Genomic DNA, 18,966 nt, shown 5'->3' on the forward strand with positions numbered 1-18,966 from the left:
TAACAACCTTGGATACATTTCATCCGGGCCTGGAGATTTATCCACTTAATACTTCCTCTCTCACTATGTTTATCCCATCCAATATTTCACACTGCTCCTCCTTAACTACAATGTCCGCATCGTCCACCTCTTTTGTGAAGACTGGAGCAAAGTATTCATTAAGAACCATACCCACGTCTTCCGCCTCCACACACAGGTTACCTTTTTGGTCTCTAATAAACGCTACTCTTTCCTTAGTTAACCTCTTGCTCTTTATAGAAACATAAAAACATAGAAAATAGGAGCAGGCGTAGGCCATTCAGCCCTTCGAGCCTGCTTCGCCATTCAATATGACCATGGCTGATCCTCCATCTCAAGACCACTCTCCCATACCCCTTAATGCCTTTTGTGTCTAGAAATCTATCTATCTCCTTCTTAAATACATTCAGTGACTTGGCCTCCACAGCCTTCTGTTTTAATGAAGCTCCCCAATCTATCATTGCCAACTCACTCCTTATACCTTCGTAGTTTCCTTTGTTTAGATTTAGGACCCTAGTTTCAGATTGGACTACTTCACTTTCCATCTTAATGAAGAATTCTATCATGTTATGGTCACTCTTCCCTAAAGGACCCCCACAACAAGATTATTTATTAACCCCTTCTCATTGCACAATACCCTATCTAGGATAGCCTGTTCCCTAGTTGGCTCCTCTACGTACTGGTCCACAAAAACCATCTCGTACACACTCCAGGAGTTCATCCTCCACAGTATTATTGCTAATTTGGTTTGGGCAGTCTGTATGTAGATTAAAGTCACCCATGATTACTGTAGTACCCTTGTTATATGCATCTCTAATTTCCTGTTTGATGCCGTCCCCTACATTATCACTACTGTTTGGAGGCCTATAGACAACTCCCACCAGTGTTTTCTGCCTGTTGGTGCTTCTTAACTCCACCCAGACTGATTCTACATCTTGATTTTCTGAGCCAATTTCCTTTCTCACTATTGCTCTGATTTCATCCTTTACTAACAACGCCACCCCACCTCCTTTTCCTTTTTGCCTGCCCTTCCTAAATATTGAATACCCTTGGATATTCAGCTCCCAGCCTTGATTACCCTGCAGCTATGTCTCCGTAATCGCAATTATATTATGTATTCATAAAACATCTTTGGGTTTTCCTTGATTTTCCTTGCCAATACTTTTTCATGCCCCCTCTTTGCTTTCCTAATTTCCTTTTTAATTTCACCCCTGCACTTACTATACTCTTTTAGGCTTTCTGCAGTATTGAGCTCTCAGTTTCTGACATAAGCTTCCCTTTTTTGCCTTATCCTACCCAATATGCTCCTTGACATCCAGGGGGCTCTCGATTTGGGAGTCTCACCCTTTCCTTTGTGGGAACATATTTGGTCTCAACCTTCAGTATCTATTCCTTGAATGCCTTGAATGCCTCCCGCTATTCTGACTCTGATTTACCTTCAAGTAACTATAGCCAGTCCACTTTTAACATTTGAAATACCCCGATCAGTCACCCCCTGAAATTGCACCCAAATGTCAGCCTAGACTGTATGATCAGGTCGTAAAGTACAGCTCAAACACATGACCTTCTTGCTGAGAGGTGAGGGTGGTACTAATTTAGCCAAGCTGAAGCTTTGTAGAAGTAGATATCTGGATCTATTTGTGTGGTAAAGTGTAATTATGCGGGAAAAAATTACAATTTTACAGGGCACGGTACTCTGTAAATGAAAATGGTCTTTATCGCACCAATATTAGCCTATGATTACACTGTAGCTTCTGATCTCAGACCTATTTCTGTGAAACGTGATATGCAGCCAGCAGAACAACTATCAATTACAGATCGCACTGAGGTCAGCCAGAAAGGATCTCTGCACATGCACGATTCAGTACATGCACAGGACTCTACTCCCTAAGAATCTCATTTTTAATGTCAGGAGAGAGCAGCTAGGAGCAGCAGCACTCTATTGACATTAGAATGTAAGTCCAGGAAGACCACTGGATCATGTCAGCACTTTTAAAGTATAGATTCACAGTGAGTTGGAGTTATACTACACCTGGTATTAAAAAGCCATGTGGGAGTTTCCAGGAGAGGGTATGACATTCTAACCTTGGGAGAAAGATTGGGACCTGATTCCTGAAACCACTTCATATCAATCCAAAAATGCCTGTGTACCTACATCCCGAAAAAACTCAAGAGCAGTATAGTCTCAAAATAACACATAAAGACAGCATTCAATTAATGTTGATAATTTCTTAACATATAACATTGCAAGGTGGTATTTTAAGCAGCAGTTTTTTTTTGTTTTTGAACCCATATCCCTAATCTTAAACTAGGAAAAAATTAGATTATCCGAGTAAAATAAGGCTGTAGTTGTTCCCTGGGTTACAGCACAATGCACTGAATCCTAGTATCCCATGTTAAATTCAGTCATCACTTTCCAGTGCCAGAACCTAGTTCCCACATGTGCTCACCTTTTCTATCCCACACAAAAACTAGTTGCAGTAAATTTTAGCAACTCCATATGAGTTACTAATAATTTCTAAAATATGTAGCAGTCCAAAATATGATACATGTTGTTCTAATGCTCCTAATAAAATATCTTTGCTGTAACATCAGTTACAAACAAATCACTCCATTCTGAATTCTTTTATTCCTTGAGGTAAGCTGTGAGGAGGACGCAATGAGCTGCAAAGGGATATAGACAGGTTAAGTCAGTGGGTGAGAAGGTGGCAAATGGAGTATAATGTGGGGAAATGGTAGGAAGAATAGAAAAGCAGAATTTTTTTAAAAGGTAAGAGACTAAGAAATGTTGGTAGTCAGAGGGATTTGGGTGTCTTTGTACATGAATCGCAAAAAGTTAACATGCAGATAGGTACAGCAAGCAATTAGGAAGGCAAATGGTATGTTAGCCTATATTGCAAGGGGATTGGAATATAAGAATAAAGAGATCTTGCTGCAATTATATAGGGCTCTGGTGAGACCACACCTGGAGTACTGTGTACAGTTTTGGTCTCCTTACTTAAGGATGGATATACTTATGATAGAGGGGCTGCAACGAAGGTTCACTAGATTGATTCCTGGGATGAGAGGGTTGCCCTATGAGGAAAGGTTGTGAAGAATAGGCCTATATTCTCTGGGGTTTAGAAGAATGAGAGGTGATCTCATTGAAACGTATTAAATTCTTAGAGGGCTTGAAACAACAGATGCTGAGAGGCTGTTTCCCCTGGCTGGAGAGTCCAGAACTAGGGGTCATAGTCTCAAGAGAAGGGGTAGGCCATTTAGGATTGAGATGAGGAAAAATTTCTTCACTGAGAGGGTTGTGAATCTTTGGAATTCTCTACCCCAGAGGGCTGTGGATGCTCCATCGTTGAGTATATTCAAGACTGAGATCGATAGATTTTTGGACACTAAGGGAATCAAGGGATTTGGGGATAGGGCAGGAAAGTGGAGTTGAGGTCGAAGATCAACCATGATCTTATTGAATTCCACACAGACTCAAGGGGTCGTATGGCCTACTCCTCTTCCTATTTCTTATGTTCTTATGTCCTTATTTGTGCAAATACCAAATGGTGTTGCAATAAATCTGAAATATGAGAAAAAGCAATTCCCTATAGTTAGCACAGTAAATTCTGCAAAAGGCGCCGTACTAGTCTCGCTTGAAAACCCCTTTGTTTTTAATGGTATGTATTTAGAAAAAAACTTAATTATTATTTTCAACAAAATGTCTAAAATGCTATATGTAGTTTTTACACTTTTCTGGAAAGGATATTGGAATCATTTGGGAATGTGTACACTTCACTTATCTTCCATTGTAATTTTTCCAAAGATAGTCTGATCAGTATTCTTTTATGAATGTGATATACAATATGTTAGAACTGATCTATAACATGAAAAATTAGATTTCAGATGCTTTTCTTCTCCTTGCGGTTTACCCTTTGATTTCTCCCATTACATCTCCCCTCGTGAAGTTGGTGCCTCACACATTTCCACAAAACACTTTTACCTCACTCAAGTTGTCAGCTTTCACGTGTAAGCCTGCACAATGAACGTCAGTGCTTACTTGACCCATGTCAAGTCTGATCCTTCACCCATCATTCAAGAATGCTCACTCTTAGCAGAAGTCGGTGCACAGTGATCAAACGCTAGAACCCTGGCAATGTTTTTTTCTCTTCCAAAGATGCTGGATACTGAGGCTAATTCAAGAGTATGCCCATCCCAGCTGAGAGGAACTAACTTAGAATAGATCAAGGGAACAAACCCAAAACCTTCCTGGTCTGTATGCTGTGCCACATAGTGCATTTACTCACTGAGTAATTACAGTGAGTCTGCAGACTTTTAGCTGTTGACAGTTTATCCTAATTTAACTTTCTTGTTAAAAAGAGTAACTGTATATTTATTTTTCCAGGTCATACTCGGAGGAGGAAGAATGTACATGACTCCTGAAGGAACTCGTGACCCTGAATATCCAAATCATCCTGCTCAAAGTGGCAATCGAAAAGATAAACAAAATCTGATTGAAAAATGGCTCAATAAGAGAACAGTACTTATTGATATTTTTCACAGCTATATATTCCATTGAATGCTTTATCCTCTAATTATATGCCAATTTCTAAAGTATTGCATTGTAACATCTTCCAGGATGCAGCGTATGTGTGGAATAAAAGTCAATTTGATGCTGTTGATGTGAAGAAAACCAACTATTTGATGGGTAAGTCCACCAAAAGTTATTCTTTGCAACACCATTTGTAGGAAGGCCAACGTGGACTCACATTGTAGGGTCCATTATGGATAGTAAATTGTACTTATCATTCTTTCTTATCATTAATTTATAAGTAATTAAAATATATTTAGAGAACAGTAACAGATAAAGAGATGCTAACTTATTTCTGAAGAAGTTACATTAAAACACACTAATTGAAAAATTGCTCTTAACATAAATTTGGGCCTCAATTTTAACTCCAGACAGGCTTTGGGCATTGTGTGGTGGGGTTAGTGAGAAACTTGCCTGCTGCAGCAGAAAGTAGGCCCCGGACCTCATTATAATCTCACGGACAGGTTTCCCACCCATTTGGCTGATACAACAAGAAACACTTTGGCATAGCAATTAAATAGGCCTCTGGCTGGCGGGTCAACCAGAGGCCTATTTAAAGTGGGAATGCACCTCTTAAGGCGAGGTTGTATTCTCTTTTGGCTGATTTCACTGTTGGGAGTAGTGGAGGAAGAAACTGCTTAAAGATGAGTCGCAGGCAAGACCCCAGGTTTTCTGAAGCTTCCCTAGGGATCCTCATAGAAGAGGTGAGGGCGGAGGGAACTTATCTTTCCAGCCAATGGGAGGAAGATCCCAAAACATTATGTGCATGACATGGCAATAGACTATGGAGGTCGTCAGCTCCAGGAGCATCACCCATAGGATCTGGATGCAGTACAAGAAATGTTTCAATGGCCTCACGAGTAGCAACGGTGAGTACAGCTCTTAATTTCTCCACATCTGTCATTAACAGATGAACAACAGTCCTGTCTCCCCTCCCCCAGCACTCTGAACAATTCCATCCCTTCCATCACATCCTTCATTACCCAGCACATGAGCACACTAAAACATCTCTCATTCCAAACATATACTCACTTCTTCCTTGCTACTTTCAGAGCAGACACTAGCACCTTTCTCTTCTCACTTGCTAGCTTTTGTAGAACTAGCAGCTCCTCTCATGGCTCCTTCCACAGCTTCATTAAAACTTAGTGATATTGAGGAACTGGCCCTTACCACCACCTGGACAGCAAGAAGTGGCAGAGGAGGAGGAGCAGGAGCAAGAGGAAGATCAGAAAGAGCAGCGTGAAGAGGAAGGAGAGCAGGAACAGCATCACCGACAGTACCCATGGCTGCCAGAGCTCTCAGGGAGCAACTCATCCAAGAGCATTTCACATGAATCATTCCTCCCAATCCCAATACACCAACAGTTCCGCAATCCTTATCACCACTGTTCTGACTACCACCATCCGATTGCCTTCCTTCAGTCCAGTCTTATGGGTCTTGCCCTCACCTGACTACAAATAATAACACCAACACCAAATCTAGAAAAAAGAATACTCCAACAACTCTATTTCATATGTTAATAATTAACTGGAAAATTAACAATAATCGTTGTGCATCCCCTTAGTCCCTGTCTTATGTACTCGATTACCTATCCTAGTACTCCTGTGAAATGTATTTTCAGTGGCTACAGCTTGGGAGGTGGAAGGTTGCTGAACTTCCACTGAGGACATTTCAGATGGCTGTGATGGGCCACTTCTGGGTGTAAGGGAAAAAATCAGAAAGAAGCAATCTCCCAGCTCAGAACTGCCTTAGAAATCCTCTAATTACATTAGCATACAGATCCTAATGATCTAAAGAATTTGTGTTTGGTCAGTGTGGTATGGATTAAGTGGGCTCAATTGTGTTAAGACCCAAGGGTAGGCTTGAAAAAAAAGGATTGCACTTTCTTTTTAGCATTTTACAGACAAGCCTTTCTCCACAAATATTCAGTATTACTAAATAATGAATAAATGACATAATATCTTGTTTTGTTTTTTAGGTTTGTTTGAACCCAAGGATATGAAATATGAGTTAAATCGAAATAAGACGATGGATCCATCTATTGTTGAAATGACTGAAAAAGCCATTCGAATTCTTAGTAAGAATCCCCGTGGATTTTTCCTGTTTGTTGAAGATAAGTAGTTTAAACATTTGTTATATTTGATCGAAAATATTGTAGCTTATAGTTATCCAGAATAATTATACAGTCCTAAATCAGTACCTCAAAGTATTTTTCATCTTCTCATCATTGGAGTTGAGCTAAATTTTGGAGGATGGAATATTGTTCACTATCAGTATGGTAGTTAATACTCATAGATTACTATGAGTTGTTGATGATGATGCAAGATACCTTGGTATCATTAATAACTGTGATGGAAACTTGTCATGGTTTTACATTTAAGTGCCAGTGCTGGATAATGGTTATATTTATCAGCCAGTTTGGCACAGCGAGTTAAAACACTGTCCTATCACCAACATATGGATCTGGATTTGAATCTAGCTCAAATAGATGGGATGAAAGTTGATTCTTTCTGATGACTGTAAGGGATCTATATGTTTCTGGGCATGAATCCACAGCACAAATATTGCACTAAATTAGCAATGTCACCCCAAGAGGTGATGATGATGGTTAATATCACAGTTGTGGAATTGTGGTTAAGGCACACTTTTGAGGAAAGAGCTTTACTCTCCATCTTTAACTGTATGCTGTATCTGATTTGGGGGTTCTTGAGTATAAAGTTGATTTTTATGTTTTTTTTAAGTGGGAGAATTGATCACGGACACCATGGTGGTAAGGCAGTGTATGCTTTATCAGAAACTGTTGCATTTGATAATGCTATTGAAAGAGCCAGTGAATGGACAAATGAATTTGACACCCTCAGCATTGTAACTGCAGATCATTCTCATGTGTTCTCCTTTGGTGGATATACTCTTCGTGGCAATCCAATATTTGGTGAGAATAATATGTTTCCTACTTTGGTAAATGAAAGGCCTAATTGTACTTTGAGTTAGTGAATGGAAAAATAGTTTGAAAATTCAGGTATCAAAAATAAACTTCAAAAAATGCTGCAATTGTACAAAATTATCTACAAACCAAAATTTCTCTTGAGTGTGAAGTTTGGTTTAATTTTAAATGAAAAATTAATGAAATCTATCAAAAAATTGCTACAAGATTTTGCTGAGCAATTTTCATTTGAAAACAGACCAGCATAGAACATTGTTGTCTTGAGTTAATTTAATGATTTTGATAACTCACACTGTGAAAACTGATTATTGGCACAATTTTAACATCAATCCAATATTGAGGGAAGATATCCTCTGTGTGCTATGTGTAACAATTGTAAAGAAATTCTATATACATGTTGTGCACAGAGGAAATTTTCCACCCTATCTTTTTGACTATTATCCTCTGGTCTGTAGCGTCCAATTGTTGTATTTGAATTGTTATGATTCCTCCATATTGATGAGTATACTTGTTTTCTTATTTCTTGATTTGCTTATACGCATATATTGTAAACATTAAGGATCAATCTTGAAGCCTCCTTCAGACCAAAGTCAAACTACTTCACAAAAATAACTTTTAAGTGTGTTTTATTCAAAAATTAAATATTAATGGTATGATATGACACTCTTCTACACTCCAAAGATCAGTGAGCTTCTTGAGGAGCTAACCTCCAGCAGTTGAGTAACAGTATTGTCAGCAGCCATTCTGAGCCACCGCATAGCCCAATTCATAGAACTATTTAGCTGCACTGTATTTTTTTGGGGGGAGAAGGAAAATAGTGTTCCTCAAAGTAGTGGATCAACAGGTGTGTGTTAGAGGAAAATCCACGATGTAATAATCACATATGGACTCTGGATGGAGCAGGCTTGATATGCTTAATGGCCTTTTCACACTGGATTTTCTTATGTTCTTATGTTGATCCACCTTCAACAAGGCTTAACAGTCTTAACAAGCAATTTTTGGCTCACTTTCATTAACATATTTTAGCAAAACTCAGAGCAGAGATAAAAATCCATTAATGCCTTTTGCTAGTCTTGATCCTCTGTTTACCACATTTACTTTTTCTTTAAACTTAACACCCATTGTAATAAATGGGCATAAGCTGTTTAGTCATCTAAAGATTTCTGCTTCAGCTTCACATGGTATTTGATTTTACACAATGAAAATAACAATTGAAATCATTGGAATTGAGATTTGCATGGGGTTCAATGTTAAACTTAAATTGCAGGTGCGTTGGGGGTGGGGAGGCTGTTAAAATGGAAAAAATGCAGAGTGGGTTCGGAAGCCGGCTCTAATCCGCTGACTTCCGAGATTCCCACAGAGGCACCTGTGTGCGGCGGCGTCCCGAATCTGGAAGTCCCGCTGGCAATTAAAGCCGGTGGAATATTAGTTAAAGAACCAAATGTACCTCATTGAAGTACTTAAGGCACTTTACTTGTGACATATTAGGTAGTTAGAATGATTTTTAACTTTCATGGGCGGCCTTCCCACAGCTTCTGGTTCACATCTGGTGCCGGATCAGGCAAAAATAAACAAAATAAATTAAATAAAAAATCATCTCACAAAGTTAAAACACAAAATCAACCTACCTTTCCACCCTGCTCCGTTGTCCGATGTCTCCCTCTCTGATGTCCCTCTCAGCCCCCGATGTCTCCCTCTTTGATCTCGCCCTCTTCCCCCCCGATGTCCCCCTGATCTCGCCCTCTTTCCCCCCGATGTCCCCCCGATCTCCACCTCTCCCCCACAATGTCCCCACGATCTCCCCCTCTCCCCCCCATTTCCCCCGATCTTCCCCGCTCCCCGATCTTACCCCCCTGATATTCCTCTCTCCCCCCCGATCTTCCTCCCTCCCCCAATCTTCCCCTCTCCACCCCGGTCTTCCCCTCTCCACCCCGGTCTTCCCCTCTCCCCCATCCCCCCGATCTTCCATTCCAGTGCCGGATGATGTCTCACTCTCTCTCCTTCTCTCCACTTCTCTCCCCCACCTCGGCATTGCAGCTCCTATCGGCAGCCAGCCTGTCAATCAGGCTGGCTGCCGGGCGCGAAACCTGGAAAGAACTTTAATCACCATCAATTACATTGCGATTACGTTGGAAACAGTAAGTTTTTTTAATTTGGGTTTGCCACGTGCACCTTCATCCCCCCAGCTGCCAACCCGCCACCATTTCAATATTGAGCATGGTGTCTGTGATTTATGTAATGTTACCAACGGGTGTTAGAGCTGATTACGTGACATTACCTGAAGCTGTTCGAATCAAATTACACCAAGATTAACATCCGGTTTAGAAGCTTAAATTTTATTTTGCAAGTTTAGTTAATTATGCATCATTGTTATCCTTACAATTGTTTTTATTTGATATGCAAAGTACTTTATTATTCTAATTGTATTTAGGTTTGTGTTAAAAATATAATTTGAATTGTTTCACTATATATCTAGACATTACATTTAGATTATAATTCTACTCATTCATGGTCAGCAGGTGGAAAATCTACCCATTGTACACAAATCATTGTGGAGAAAACTGAACAGTATAAAATTGGTCTTGTAACACACACAGTTCAATTTAAGAAATAATTTAAAATTGGTTTAAAAACTTCTGGTTAGACTATTACCCCCAATAATACACACATGAAATTTTTAATGACCCTTTAATTTTTAGGACAGAATTTTAAACGCTGATTATGAAATATAACTTTAAGTTGAAATTACAAAATCTTCAGCGGACGGACATTGTGGAAGATTTGCTTATTAGCTTGTCCTCAGTCAATTTTATGCTTTGTTATTTTTGGCTATTTTTACAAACTTCAAATTAAATGTGAAACAAATGAGCTTCATAGTTAAAATTTGTTCATTCAACGGTGCACTTTATATTTTTGATACTAATACTGTTAAGTTGAACCAAAGTATGGTGTTTACTGATTGTGCTAACTCTTCTAATGGTTCATACACAGGAAGGAAATGGAAATAAGTTTTGCTGATAGTGTTGCTATGGCTAGCATCAATTATTGAATGGATACATTGGTTAGGTAGCTGTGAATTAATGAATAATAAACAATATTTTTAAATATATTAATGTAGGACTGGCACCTGCATTGGCTTGGGACGGAAAGCCATATTCAAGTATCTTGTATGGAAATGGACCTGGTTATGCAATTACAAATGGAACACGACCAAACATAAGCTCAACTGACTTTGGTAAGAAAGTCTGAGTTTTATATTTGTTGGGCTTTATAGATTAACATGAACATTGTAGTACTTAGATGGTATACTGACTACGCTGCACTAATTCTACCAAACTGACAGTATTCATTAAGACACATTAAAGCCTGTTCATATTGGTACTGCATATTTACATTCATAGTAATTTTGGGACACAAGTGCAGGATTTAATTCAGGTTGAACAATTTGAAGTTGAGTTAATTTCAGAATAAAAACTGCCAGTGCTTCCAGTGGATTTTGTCTGGCACTGCAATATTGGGCTACTATAAGCAACTAATGGAAATTCCCTATATATTAATGGATCTCCTTGGCAAAGCAAATTTCTCAGAGTACATTAGTGACGTTGTAGGTATAGGTATGGAGTTGGGGTGGGTCTTGGTGACAGTGAAGCAGGGGTGCAATCACTTTCACACCAGCTCAGTGCAATTTTTGCAATTATAGCTGTATTTAGATTTAATTACTGGCTGAACATAGTTGCTGGTTTTCTTGCTCATTAGATGCAAGGAATTTGTCTTGAGGGTCAAGCAGAACAGTACTGTAGAGCGTGCATTTTGGACAGAAAGCAAATGGGGTGCCAATGGACCAGTCTAGAGATGGAGAACAATTCACTAAAATCATTTTACTATTTGAACTTAGCTATACCATTTAAAGGTATCTGACTTTTTGTTACTGGTATTTATATTACTTGTATTTGCATAATAGGGTGATGTAGTACTGAGTAATTTATTAATTTCACTCTATCCACTGAAAATTACAAAATATGAAAATTTAGAAACCAAGGAAACTATCCAATATTATATGTACCATTGGTAAAGCATATTGAGCTTGACTCCAACCTAGCAGTGCAATTATTTTTGATGAAACTGATGACAATTGACCACTTATGTGTCTTGCTCTGTCAGTGACTGACAATTCTATTCCTTCTATAGTCATGAGAGCTTTAAAAAGTGGCTTAGTAAAACTAATGATATATTTGCACTTTCATCTCTGAGACCTGAGCTTGTATGCTGCCCAGACTAATAGAATGAAATTCTCCTTTCTCCAACAGCTGTAGGAGTCAGAATTATAGAATGATACAGCACAGAAGGAGGCCATTCGGCCCATCATGCCTGTGCTGGCTCTTTGAAAGAGCTAACCAATTCGTACCACTACCCTGCTCTTTCCCCATAGCCCAGCAATTTTTTTCCTCTTCAAGTACTTATCCAATTACCTTTTGAAAGTTATTGTTGAATCTGCTTCCATCACCCTTTCAGGCAGTGCATTCCAGATCATAACAACTCGCTGCATAAAAAATATTTTCCTCATGTCACCTCTGGTTCTTTTGTCAATTACCTTAAATCTGTGTCCTCTGGTTACTGACCCTTCTGCCACTGGAAACAGTTTCTCCTTCTTTACTCTATCAAAACCGTTCATGATTTTGAATACCTCTATCAAATCTCCCCTTAACCTTCTCTGCTCTAAGGAGGACAACCCCAGCTTATCTGGTCTCTCCACGTAACTGAAGTCTTTCATCCCTGGTACCATTCCAGTAAATCTCGTTTACACTCTCTCTAAGGCCTTGACGTTCTTCCTAAAATGTGGTGCTCAGAATTGGCCACAATACTTTGGCTGGGTCCTAACCAGTGTTTTATAAAGGCTTAACATAGCTTCCTTGCTTTTGTACTCTATGCCTCTATTTATAAAGCCACAGATCCTGTATGCCTTTTCAACTTGCCATGCGTACAGCCCCAGGTTTCTCTTTCCTGCACCCTGTTTAAAATTGTACCATTTGGTTTATATTGCCTCTCCTCATTCTTCCTACCAAAATGAACCACTTCACACTTCTCTGTATTAAATTTCATCTGCCGTGTGTCTGCCCATTTCACCAATCTGTCTTTGTTCTCCTGAAGTCTGTTACTATCATCCTCATTGTTTACCACATTTCTGAGTTTCGTGTCATCTGCAAACTTTGAAATTATGTCCTTTATACCCAAGTCTAGGTTATTAATATATATCAAAATGAGCAGTAGTCCCAACAGCGGCCCCTGGGGGACACCACTGCACACTTCCCTCTTGTCTGAAAAACAACTGTTCACCACTGCTTTCTGCTTTCTGTCCCTTAGCCAATTTCGTATTCATGCAGCCACTGCCCCTTTAACCCCATAGGCTTCAATTTTGCTCACAAGTCTATTATATGGTATTTTATCAAACGCCTTTTGCAAGTTCATATTTACAACATCAACTGCACTACCCTCATCAACCCTCTCCATTACTTTATCAAAGAACTCAATCAAGTTAGTCAAACAAGATTTGCCTTTAACAAATTTCTGCTGGCTTTCATTTATAGACCCACATTTTTCTAAGTGCCAATTAATTTTGTCCCAGATTATTGTTTCTAAAAGTTTCTCCACTACCAACATTCGGCTGACTGACCTGTAGTTACCGGGTTTATCTCTCCCCTTTTTTGAACAGGGGTGTAACATTTGCAATTGTCCAGTCCTCTGGCACCACTCCCATATCTAAGCAGGATTGGAAGATTGTGGCCAGAGCTTCCGCAATTTCCACCCGTACTTCCTTCAGCAATCGAGGATGCAACCCATCTAGACCGAGTGATTTTTCTACTTTGAGCGCTACCAACCTTTAAGTACTGCCTCTATCTATTTTTATCCTATTCAATTTCTCTACTACCTCCCTTACTGTGATATTGGCAGCATCCTCTTCTTTAGTGAAGACAGATTCAAAGTACCCATTTAGTACCTCAGCCATGCCCTCTGCCTCCACAAGAAGATCTCCTTATTGGTCCATAATCGGCCCTACCCTTCCTTTGTCTAACCTTTTTACTATTTATATGTTTATAAAAGACTTTTGGATTCTCTTTTATGTTACCTGCAAATCTATTCTCATACTCTCTCTTTGCCCCTCTTATTCCCTTTTATAGTTCTCCTTTGTACTTTTTGATTTCAGCTTGGTTCTCTACTGAATTATGAACCTGACATTTATTATAAGCCTCCTTTTTCTGTTTCATTTTAATCTCTATATCTTTAGTCATCCAGGGAGCTCTAGCTTTGTATGCTCTTCCTTTCCCCTTCGTGGGAATGTGTCTAGTCTGTACCCGAACTATCTCCTCTTTGAAGGTCTCCCATTGCTCATTTACTGTTTTACCTGCCAATCTTTGATTCCAATCTACCTGGGCCAGATCCCTTTTCAACTCACTGAAATTGAGTATTTTCACATTTGATTTTTCCTTGTCCTTTTCCTTAACTACTCTAAACCTAATGATATTGTGATCACAGCTTCCCAAATGTTCCCCCACTGAAACATACTCCACTTGACCCACTTTATTCCACTGAACTAGATCCAGCACTGCTTCCTTCCTCGTTGGGCTGGAAACATACTGATCAAGAAAGTTCTGTTGTGTACATTTCAGGAATTCCTCCCCCTCTTTGCCCTTTACACTATTACTATCCCAGTCTATATTAGGATAATTGAAGTCCCCCTTTAGCACTACTCTAAAGTTCTTGCATCTTTCTGCAATTTACCTTCAAATTTGCTCCTCCACCTCCTTCCCAATATTTAGTGGCCTGTAGTATACACCCAGCAGCGTAATAGCTCCTCTATTGTTCCTTAATTCTCACCAGATAGATTCTGCCTTTGAACCCTCAAGTACATCATCCCTTTCTGGTGCTGTAACAGTATCTTTGATCAATACTGCCACGTCTCCTCCTTTTTTTCCTTCCCTAATCTTCCTGAATACATTGAGCCAGGAATAATAAGTTCCCAATCCTCCCTTTGTTTGAACCAGGTCTCCATTATTGCCACTATTTCATAATCCCATGTGGCTATTTGTGCCTGCAACTCACCAGCTTTTGTTTTACCACACTCCGTGCATTTACACACATGCACTCCAGACCATCTTAGTCTGCCTTGCATTTCCCCCTTGTCTGATTCCTCCTATTTCTGAACTACTCTTCCAGTCCTCTGTGCACCTTGTATCTCCTCTCAAATGCTTTATCCTGGTGTCCCTCCCCCTGCTAAATTAATTTAAACCCTCCCCCACAGCACTAGTTAACCTCCTTGCGAGGACAATGGTCCCAGCCCTGTTGAGGTGCAACCCATCCATCTTGTACAGGTCCCTCCTTCCCCAGAACTAGTCCCAATGCCCCAGGAATCTGAAGTGCTCCCTCCTGCACCATTTCTCCAGTCATGTGTTAATCTGTCTTATCTTACTGCTCCTATACTCACTAGCACATGGCACTGGGAGTAATCCAGAGATTACTACTTTTGAGGTCCTGCTCTTCAACTTCCTCCCTAGCTCCTGAAACTCTGTCTGTAGGACCTCAACCCTTTTCCTTCCTATATCATTGGTTCCAACATGGAACACGGCTGTTCCCCTTCCCCCCTCAAAATGTTCTGAACCCATGTTCTTTACCCTGGCATCAGGGAGGCAACACACCATGTGGGACTCACGTTGGCGGTTGCAGAAACGCCTGTCTATCCCTCTGACTATCGAATCCCCTATGACCACTACATTTCTACATTTTGCTGTGCCCCCCTGTGCAATCATTTGCCCCATGTGCCATGGATGTGCTCTAGACTGCACTCCCTGAGGTGTAGTCACCCTCACCGATATTCAATACTGAAAACCGGTTTGACATTGCCACACTTCTGGAGGATTCCTGCACTACCTGCCTCTTCCTACCCTGCCGGCTGGCCAGCCACGTACTATCCTCCTGAATTCTATGTGGCTGCGGTGTGACCACATCCTGGAACATACGATCCAGGAAATTCTCAGCCTCCTGTATGCCCTGCAGTGACTCCAGCCTCTTCTCAAGCTCAGAAACCCTGAGCTGGAGTTCGAGCAGCTGGAGGCACTGCCACATAAAGTGTCCTAGAGTTCCCACATGGCACAGAAATTGCAGGCAACGGGTCTCAGCTGTCCCATCATTTTACTTAAAAGTCTGTCTATGTTTTAGTTTAGTATCCCCTTAACTCCTATTTATTATTTATGTATACCAGATTTTTATTTGATGCAATTCGGATCCCTTAAATGTTGGTATCATCTACTTAGTTAATTTTATACCCCTAAGATCTAATTAATTACAGATTATTTATTTATATATTTACATATTTACTGTTGCCCCTGGGTTTACATTACTTAGCACCTCCTTTCACCAAATTCCCGTTTTTAAGTCTTCACTCTGTTTGCAATTCATTTCATTTAGCAGATTCACCCAACTCTCACCAAGCTCTGTGCCAAAGCCAATGTTTTGGGCAGTCACACTTCTTCCATTAGGTGTGAGTCTACAGCACAAAACTCCTCATAATTCAGCAGTAATTTGTTACTTTTAAATTACTGCTCACGTAGCAAATAGAAATGTCCTACTGATGGTGTTTCTTCAAAGGTAGGCTTGAAGCACGTTTCAAGTGGTGACTGGAGAATCAAATTTTAATATAACTTCTAATATGTGATGTAATTGTTTGGCAAAATGATGTAGATGCAACCACTTTCATTCGTATAATGCCTTTAACATAATAAAACATCCCAAAGTGCTTTACAGAAGTGCTGATAACTGGATACCAAGCAGTGGTGATGGAAGGATTAGAACTGGTCACCAAAAAGATTTAATGAGGCTTTTGAAGAAGGGGAGAGATATATCAAGGCAGGGGATTTATGGAGAGCATTCTGGAGACTAGGGCTGAAATTGCTGAAGATTCTGCAGTTGAAAGTGGAATGGAGCGAAGCAGGGATGTAAAAGAGGCCAAAGCTGTAAGAACAGAGGGCACATGCAAGAACATAGGGCTGAAGGGTGTTCCACAGGTTCGGAGGTGTTAGACCACGGAGGAATATGATGAGATTTTCTGTCTTTTGCAGAGAACAAGGATTATGAGCAACAAGCCGCTGTTCCACTGGCTTCAGAAACTCATGGAGGAGAAGATGTGGCAATTTTTGCTAAAGGTCCCATGGCTTATCTGTTTCACAGAACTCATGAGGAGAATTACATTGCTCACGTGATTGCATATGCAGCTTGCATTGAGCCATACGAAGAGTGCCCACCAAGTCCCAACTCCAACAGCGGATCCTTATCCCAGCCTATGAGCCTTCTCAGTCTTTTATTCGTGACACTTTATTTACTCATATTAAATAATCTTTAGCTTGTGTTTAGAATTAAAGGAATATTCAAGGATAATTGAAAAGTATAGTAATCAATGCTTGATTGAATTGACTCTTATTCTGCTTTCTCTTTTTGCCTATTTAGCTAAGGAAACAAATATTTTCTTTAATATTTGATTTCTTTGAAATCTTGTATTTGTGTAATGAAATGCATTCAGTATGTTTTGGAAATAAAATAATGAAAATATTAATTATACTCTCTTCGGCTTCCAGTTTAAAAAAAATATTTACTATATTATCAATCTCCTGGAATTTCATTCTTGTTCACTAATGGTTATTGGAAGTATTTTGCACAGCTTCGTAACATAAGTAGTTGAACACTTGAATCTGAACTAGATGTTGGAAGCTGAGTGCTGAGGCTGCCAGACGAATTCACAAATGTCAGTTGGGTGAGACACCTTGGGGGGGAAAAGTTTAAATCACACTTCATCAATTCTTCCACTGACCAATCATAGAACAACATCCACAACACTTTGTCAAAAAAATCAACAATGTTGGTCAGATTGGATTTTCTCCTTCTGAACCCATGTTGGCTGTTGTTTACTGGGTTATTGTCGTACAGGTAATCTTCAAGTTTACTCCTGATAAACAGTTCCATCTATTTTAGGTGATACTGAACTAATACTAAAAGGCTTGTAGTTGTCTGTGTTTATTTTGTTGCCCTTTTCGAAAATGGGCACTACATTAGCCTGTTTCCATTCTGCCAGGTCCTCTCAGGTATTCACTGAGTTCCCCATAATGACTGTCAATACCTCACACATCTTCTCCCTGTCTCTATTAATACTCTGAGATAAATACTGTCTATCCATGGGGTTTTATTTGTTTTGAACCTCTTAAACCTGTCTAGGACTTTCATCTTATTTACATCAAAGTTACTAATTCCACTTGGGTTATTCCTATTTAGAGGAATTGTAAACAATTTTACAACACCAAGTTATAGTCCAGCAATTTTATTTTAAATTCACAAGCTTTCGGAGGCTACCTCCTTCCTCAGGTGAACGATGTGGAAATGAAATCCTCGAAATGAAGTCGCATTTATAATTCACAGAACAATGCTTGGTGAGTACAGACAGTTTTTTCAACTGCCCGTTGCCAAGGCAATCAGGCAAATTCGAGGATTTCATTTCCACATCGTTCACCTGAGGAAGGAGGTAGCCTCCGAAAGCTTGTGAATTTAAAATAAAATTGCTGGACTATAACTTGGTGTTGTAAAATTGTTTACAATTGTCAACCCCAGTCCATCACCGGCATCGCCACATCATATTTAGAGGAAGGTATGTTGTTCATGATTTCCATAGTAAAGTAATCATTTAGTATATTAACTATCTTGTACTCAACCTTGTTTGTATCTTTTAAGATTCTCACCTCCTCTCTGATTGTCCTCTTACTGTTACAGTGCTGGAAGAAATTCTTACTGATATGTTTCACATCTGTAGCCATGCTTTCTCCAGGTCCCTCTGAACCACCCTTTTGACATGTTTCTACATGTTATTATATTCTTCTAGTCATTCCCTTCATCTTACTCTCTGCAGGATTCATCCTCCTTGTTTTGCTTTTGTGTGTTAATTAATTTAGGGTCAGGCTTATTCAGTCAACACATGCTGATCCCAGATTTGCATTTATTCTGGATGTTTAGCATTATGCCTTTAAAAGTGTTTCCCTTGTCTTCTAATAAACTGTTGTTGAACAACCCCCACCCCCAATCAATTTGCTTACGCTTTTCCCTCATTTCTTTAAAGTAAGTCCTTTTAAAATTATATGCCTGGCTCCTAGTCCTCTGCATCTCCAAATTCTACATCATGTCGAATTTAATAATTCTGTGGTCTCTATCCTATAGAATGTCTGGGTTGCTTAGCAGTACCAAGATGTGCACTGCCTTTTGTGGCTTCCTTGATACACTGTGTGGTAAAGGAATTGCACATTATGTTTACCATCTGGGACTTTGAATTACTTAGGTATTCCCAATTTATATTTGGTTGATTAAGTCCCCCATTAAAATAATCCTCTTGTTTTTACATATCATT

At 39.6% G+C, this 18,966-nt stretch overlaps 1 protein-coding gene across 1 annotated transcript in view; it reads left to right on the forward strand.

Moving 5' to 3' along the window:
- The window catches only part of LOC137331117 (intestinal-type alkaline phosphatase-like), a 43,673-nt gene extending 26,750 nt beyond the window's left edge, over nucleotides 1-16,923 (forward strand). Inside the window, exons 6-11 of the mRNA XM_067994723.1 lie at nucleotides 4,403-4,537; nucleotides 4,636-4,705; nucleotides 6,567-6,705; nucleotides 7,330-7,520; nucleotides 10,651-10,767; nucleotides 16,643-16,923. Of these exons, the coding sequence (XP_067850824.1) occupies nucleotides 4,403-4,537; nucleotides 4,636-4,705; nucleotides 6,567-6,705; nucleotides 7,330-7,520; nucleotides 10,651-10,767; nucleotides 16,643-16,923 (933 nt within the window). The remainder of the gene's footprint in view (nucleotides 1-4,402; nucleotides 4,538-4,635; nucleotides 4,706-6,566; nucleotides 6,706-7,329; nucleotides 7,521-10,650; nucleotides 10,768-16,642) is intronic.
- Nucleotides 16,924-18,966: the final 2,043 nt, after the last annotated feature.

This window comes from Heptranchias perlo, chromosome 13 (genome assembly GCF_035084215.1).
Source record: "Heptranchias perlo isolate sHepPer1 chromosome 13, sHepPer1.hap1, whole genome shotgun sequence".
Lineage (NCBI taxonomy): Eukaryota > Metazoa > Chordata > Chondrichthyes > Hexanchiformes > Hexanchidae > Heptranchias > Heptranchias perlo.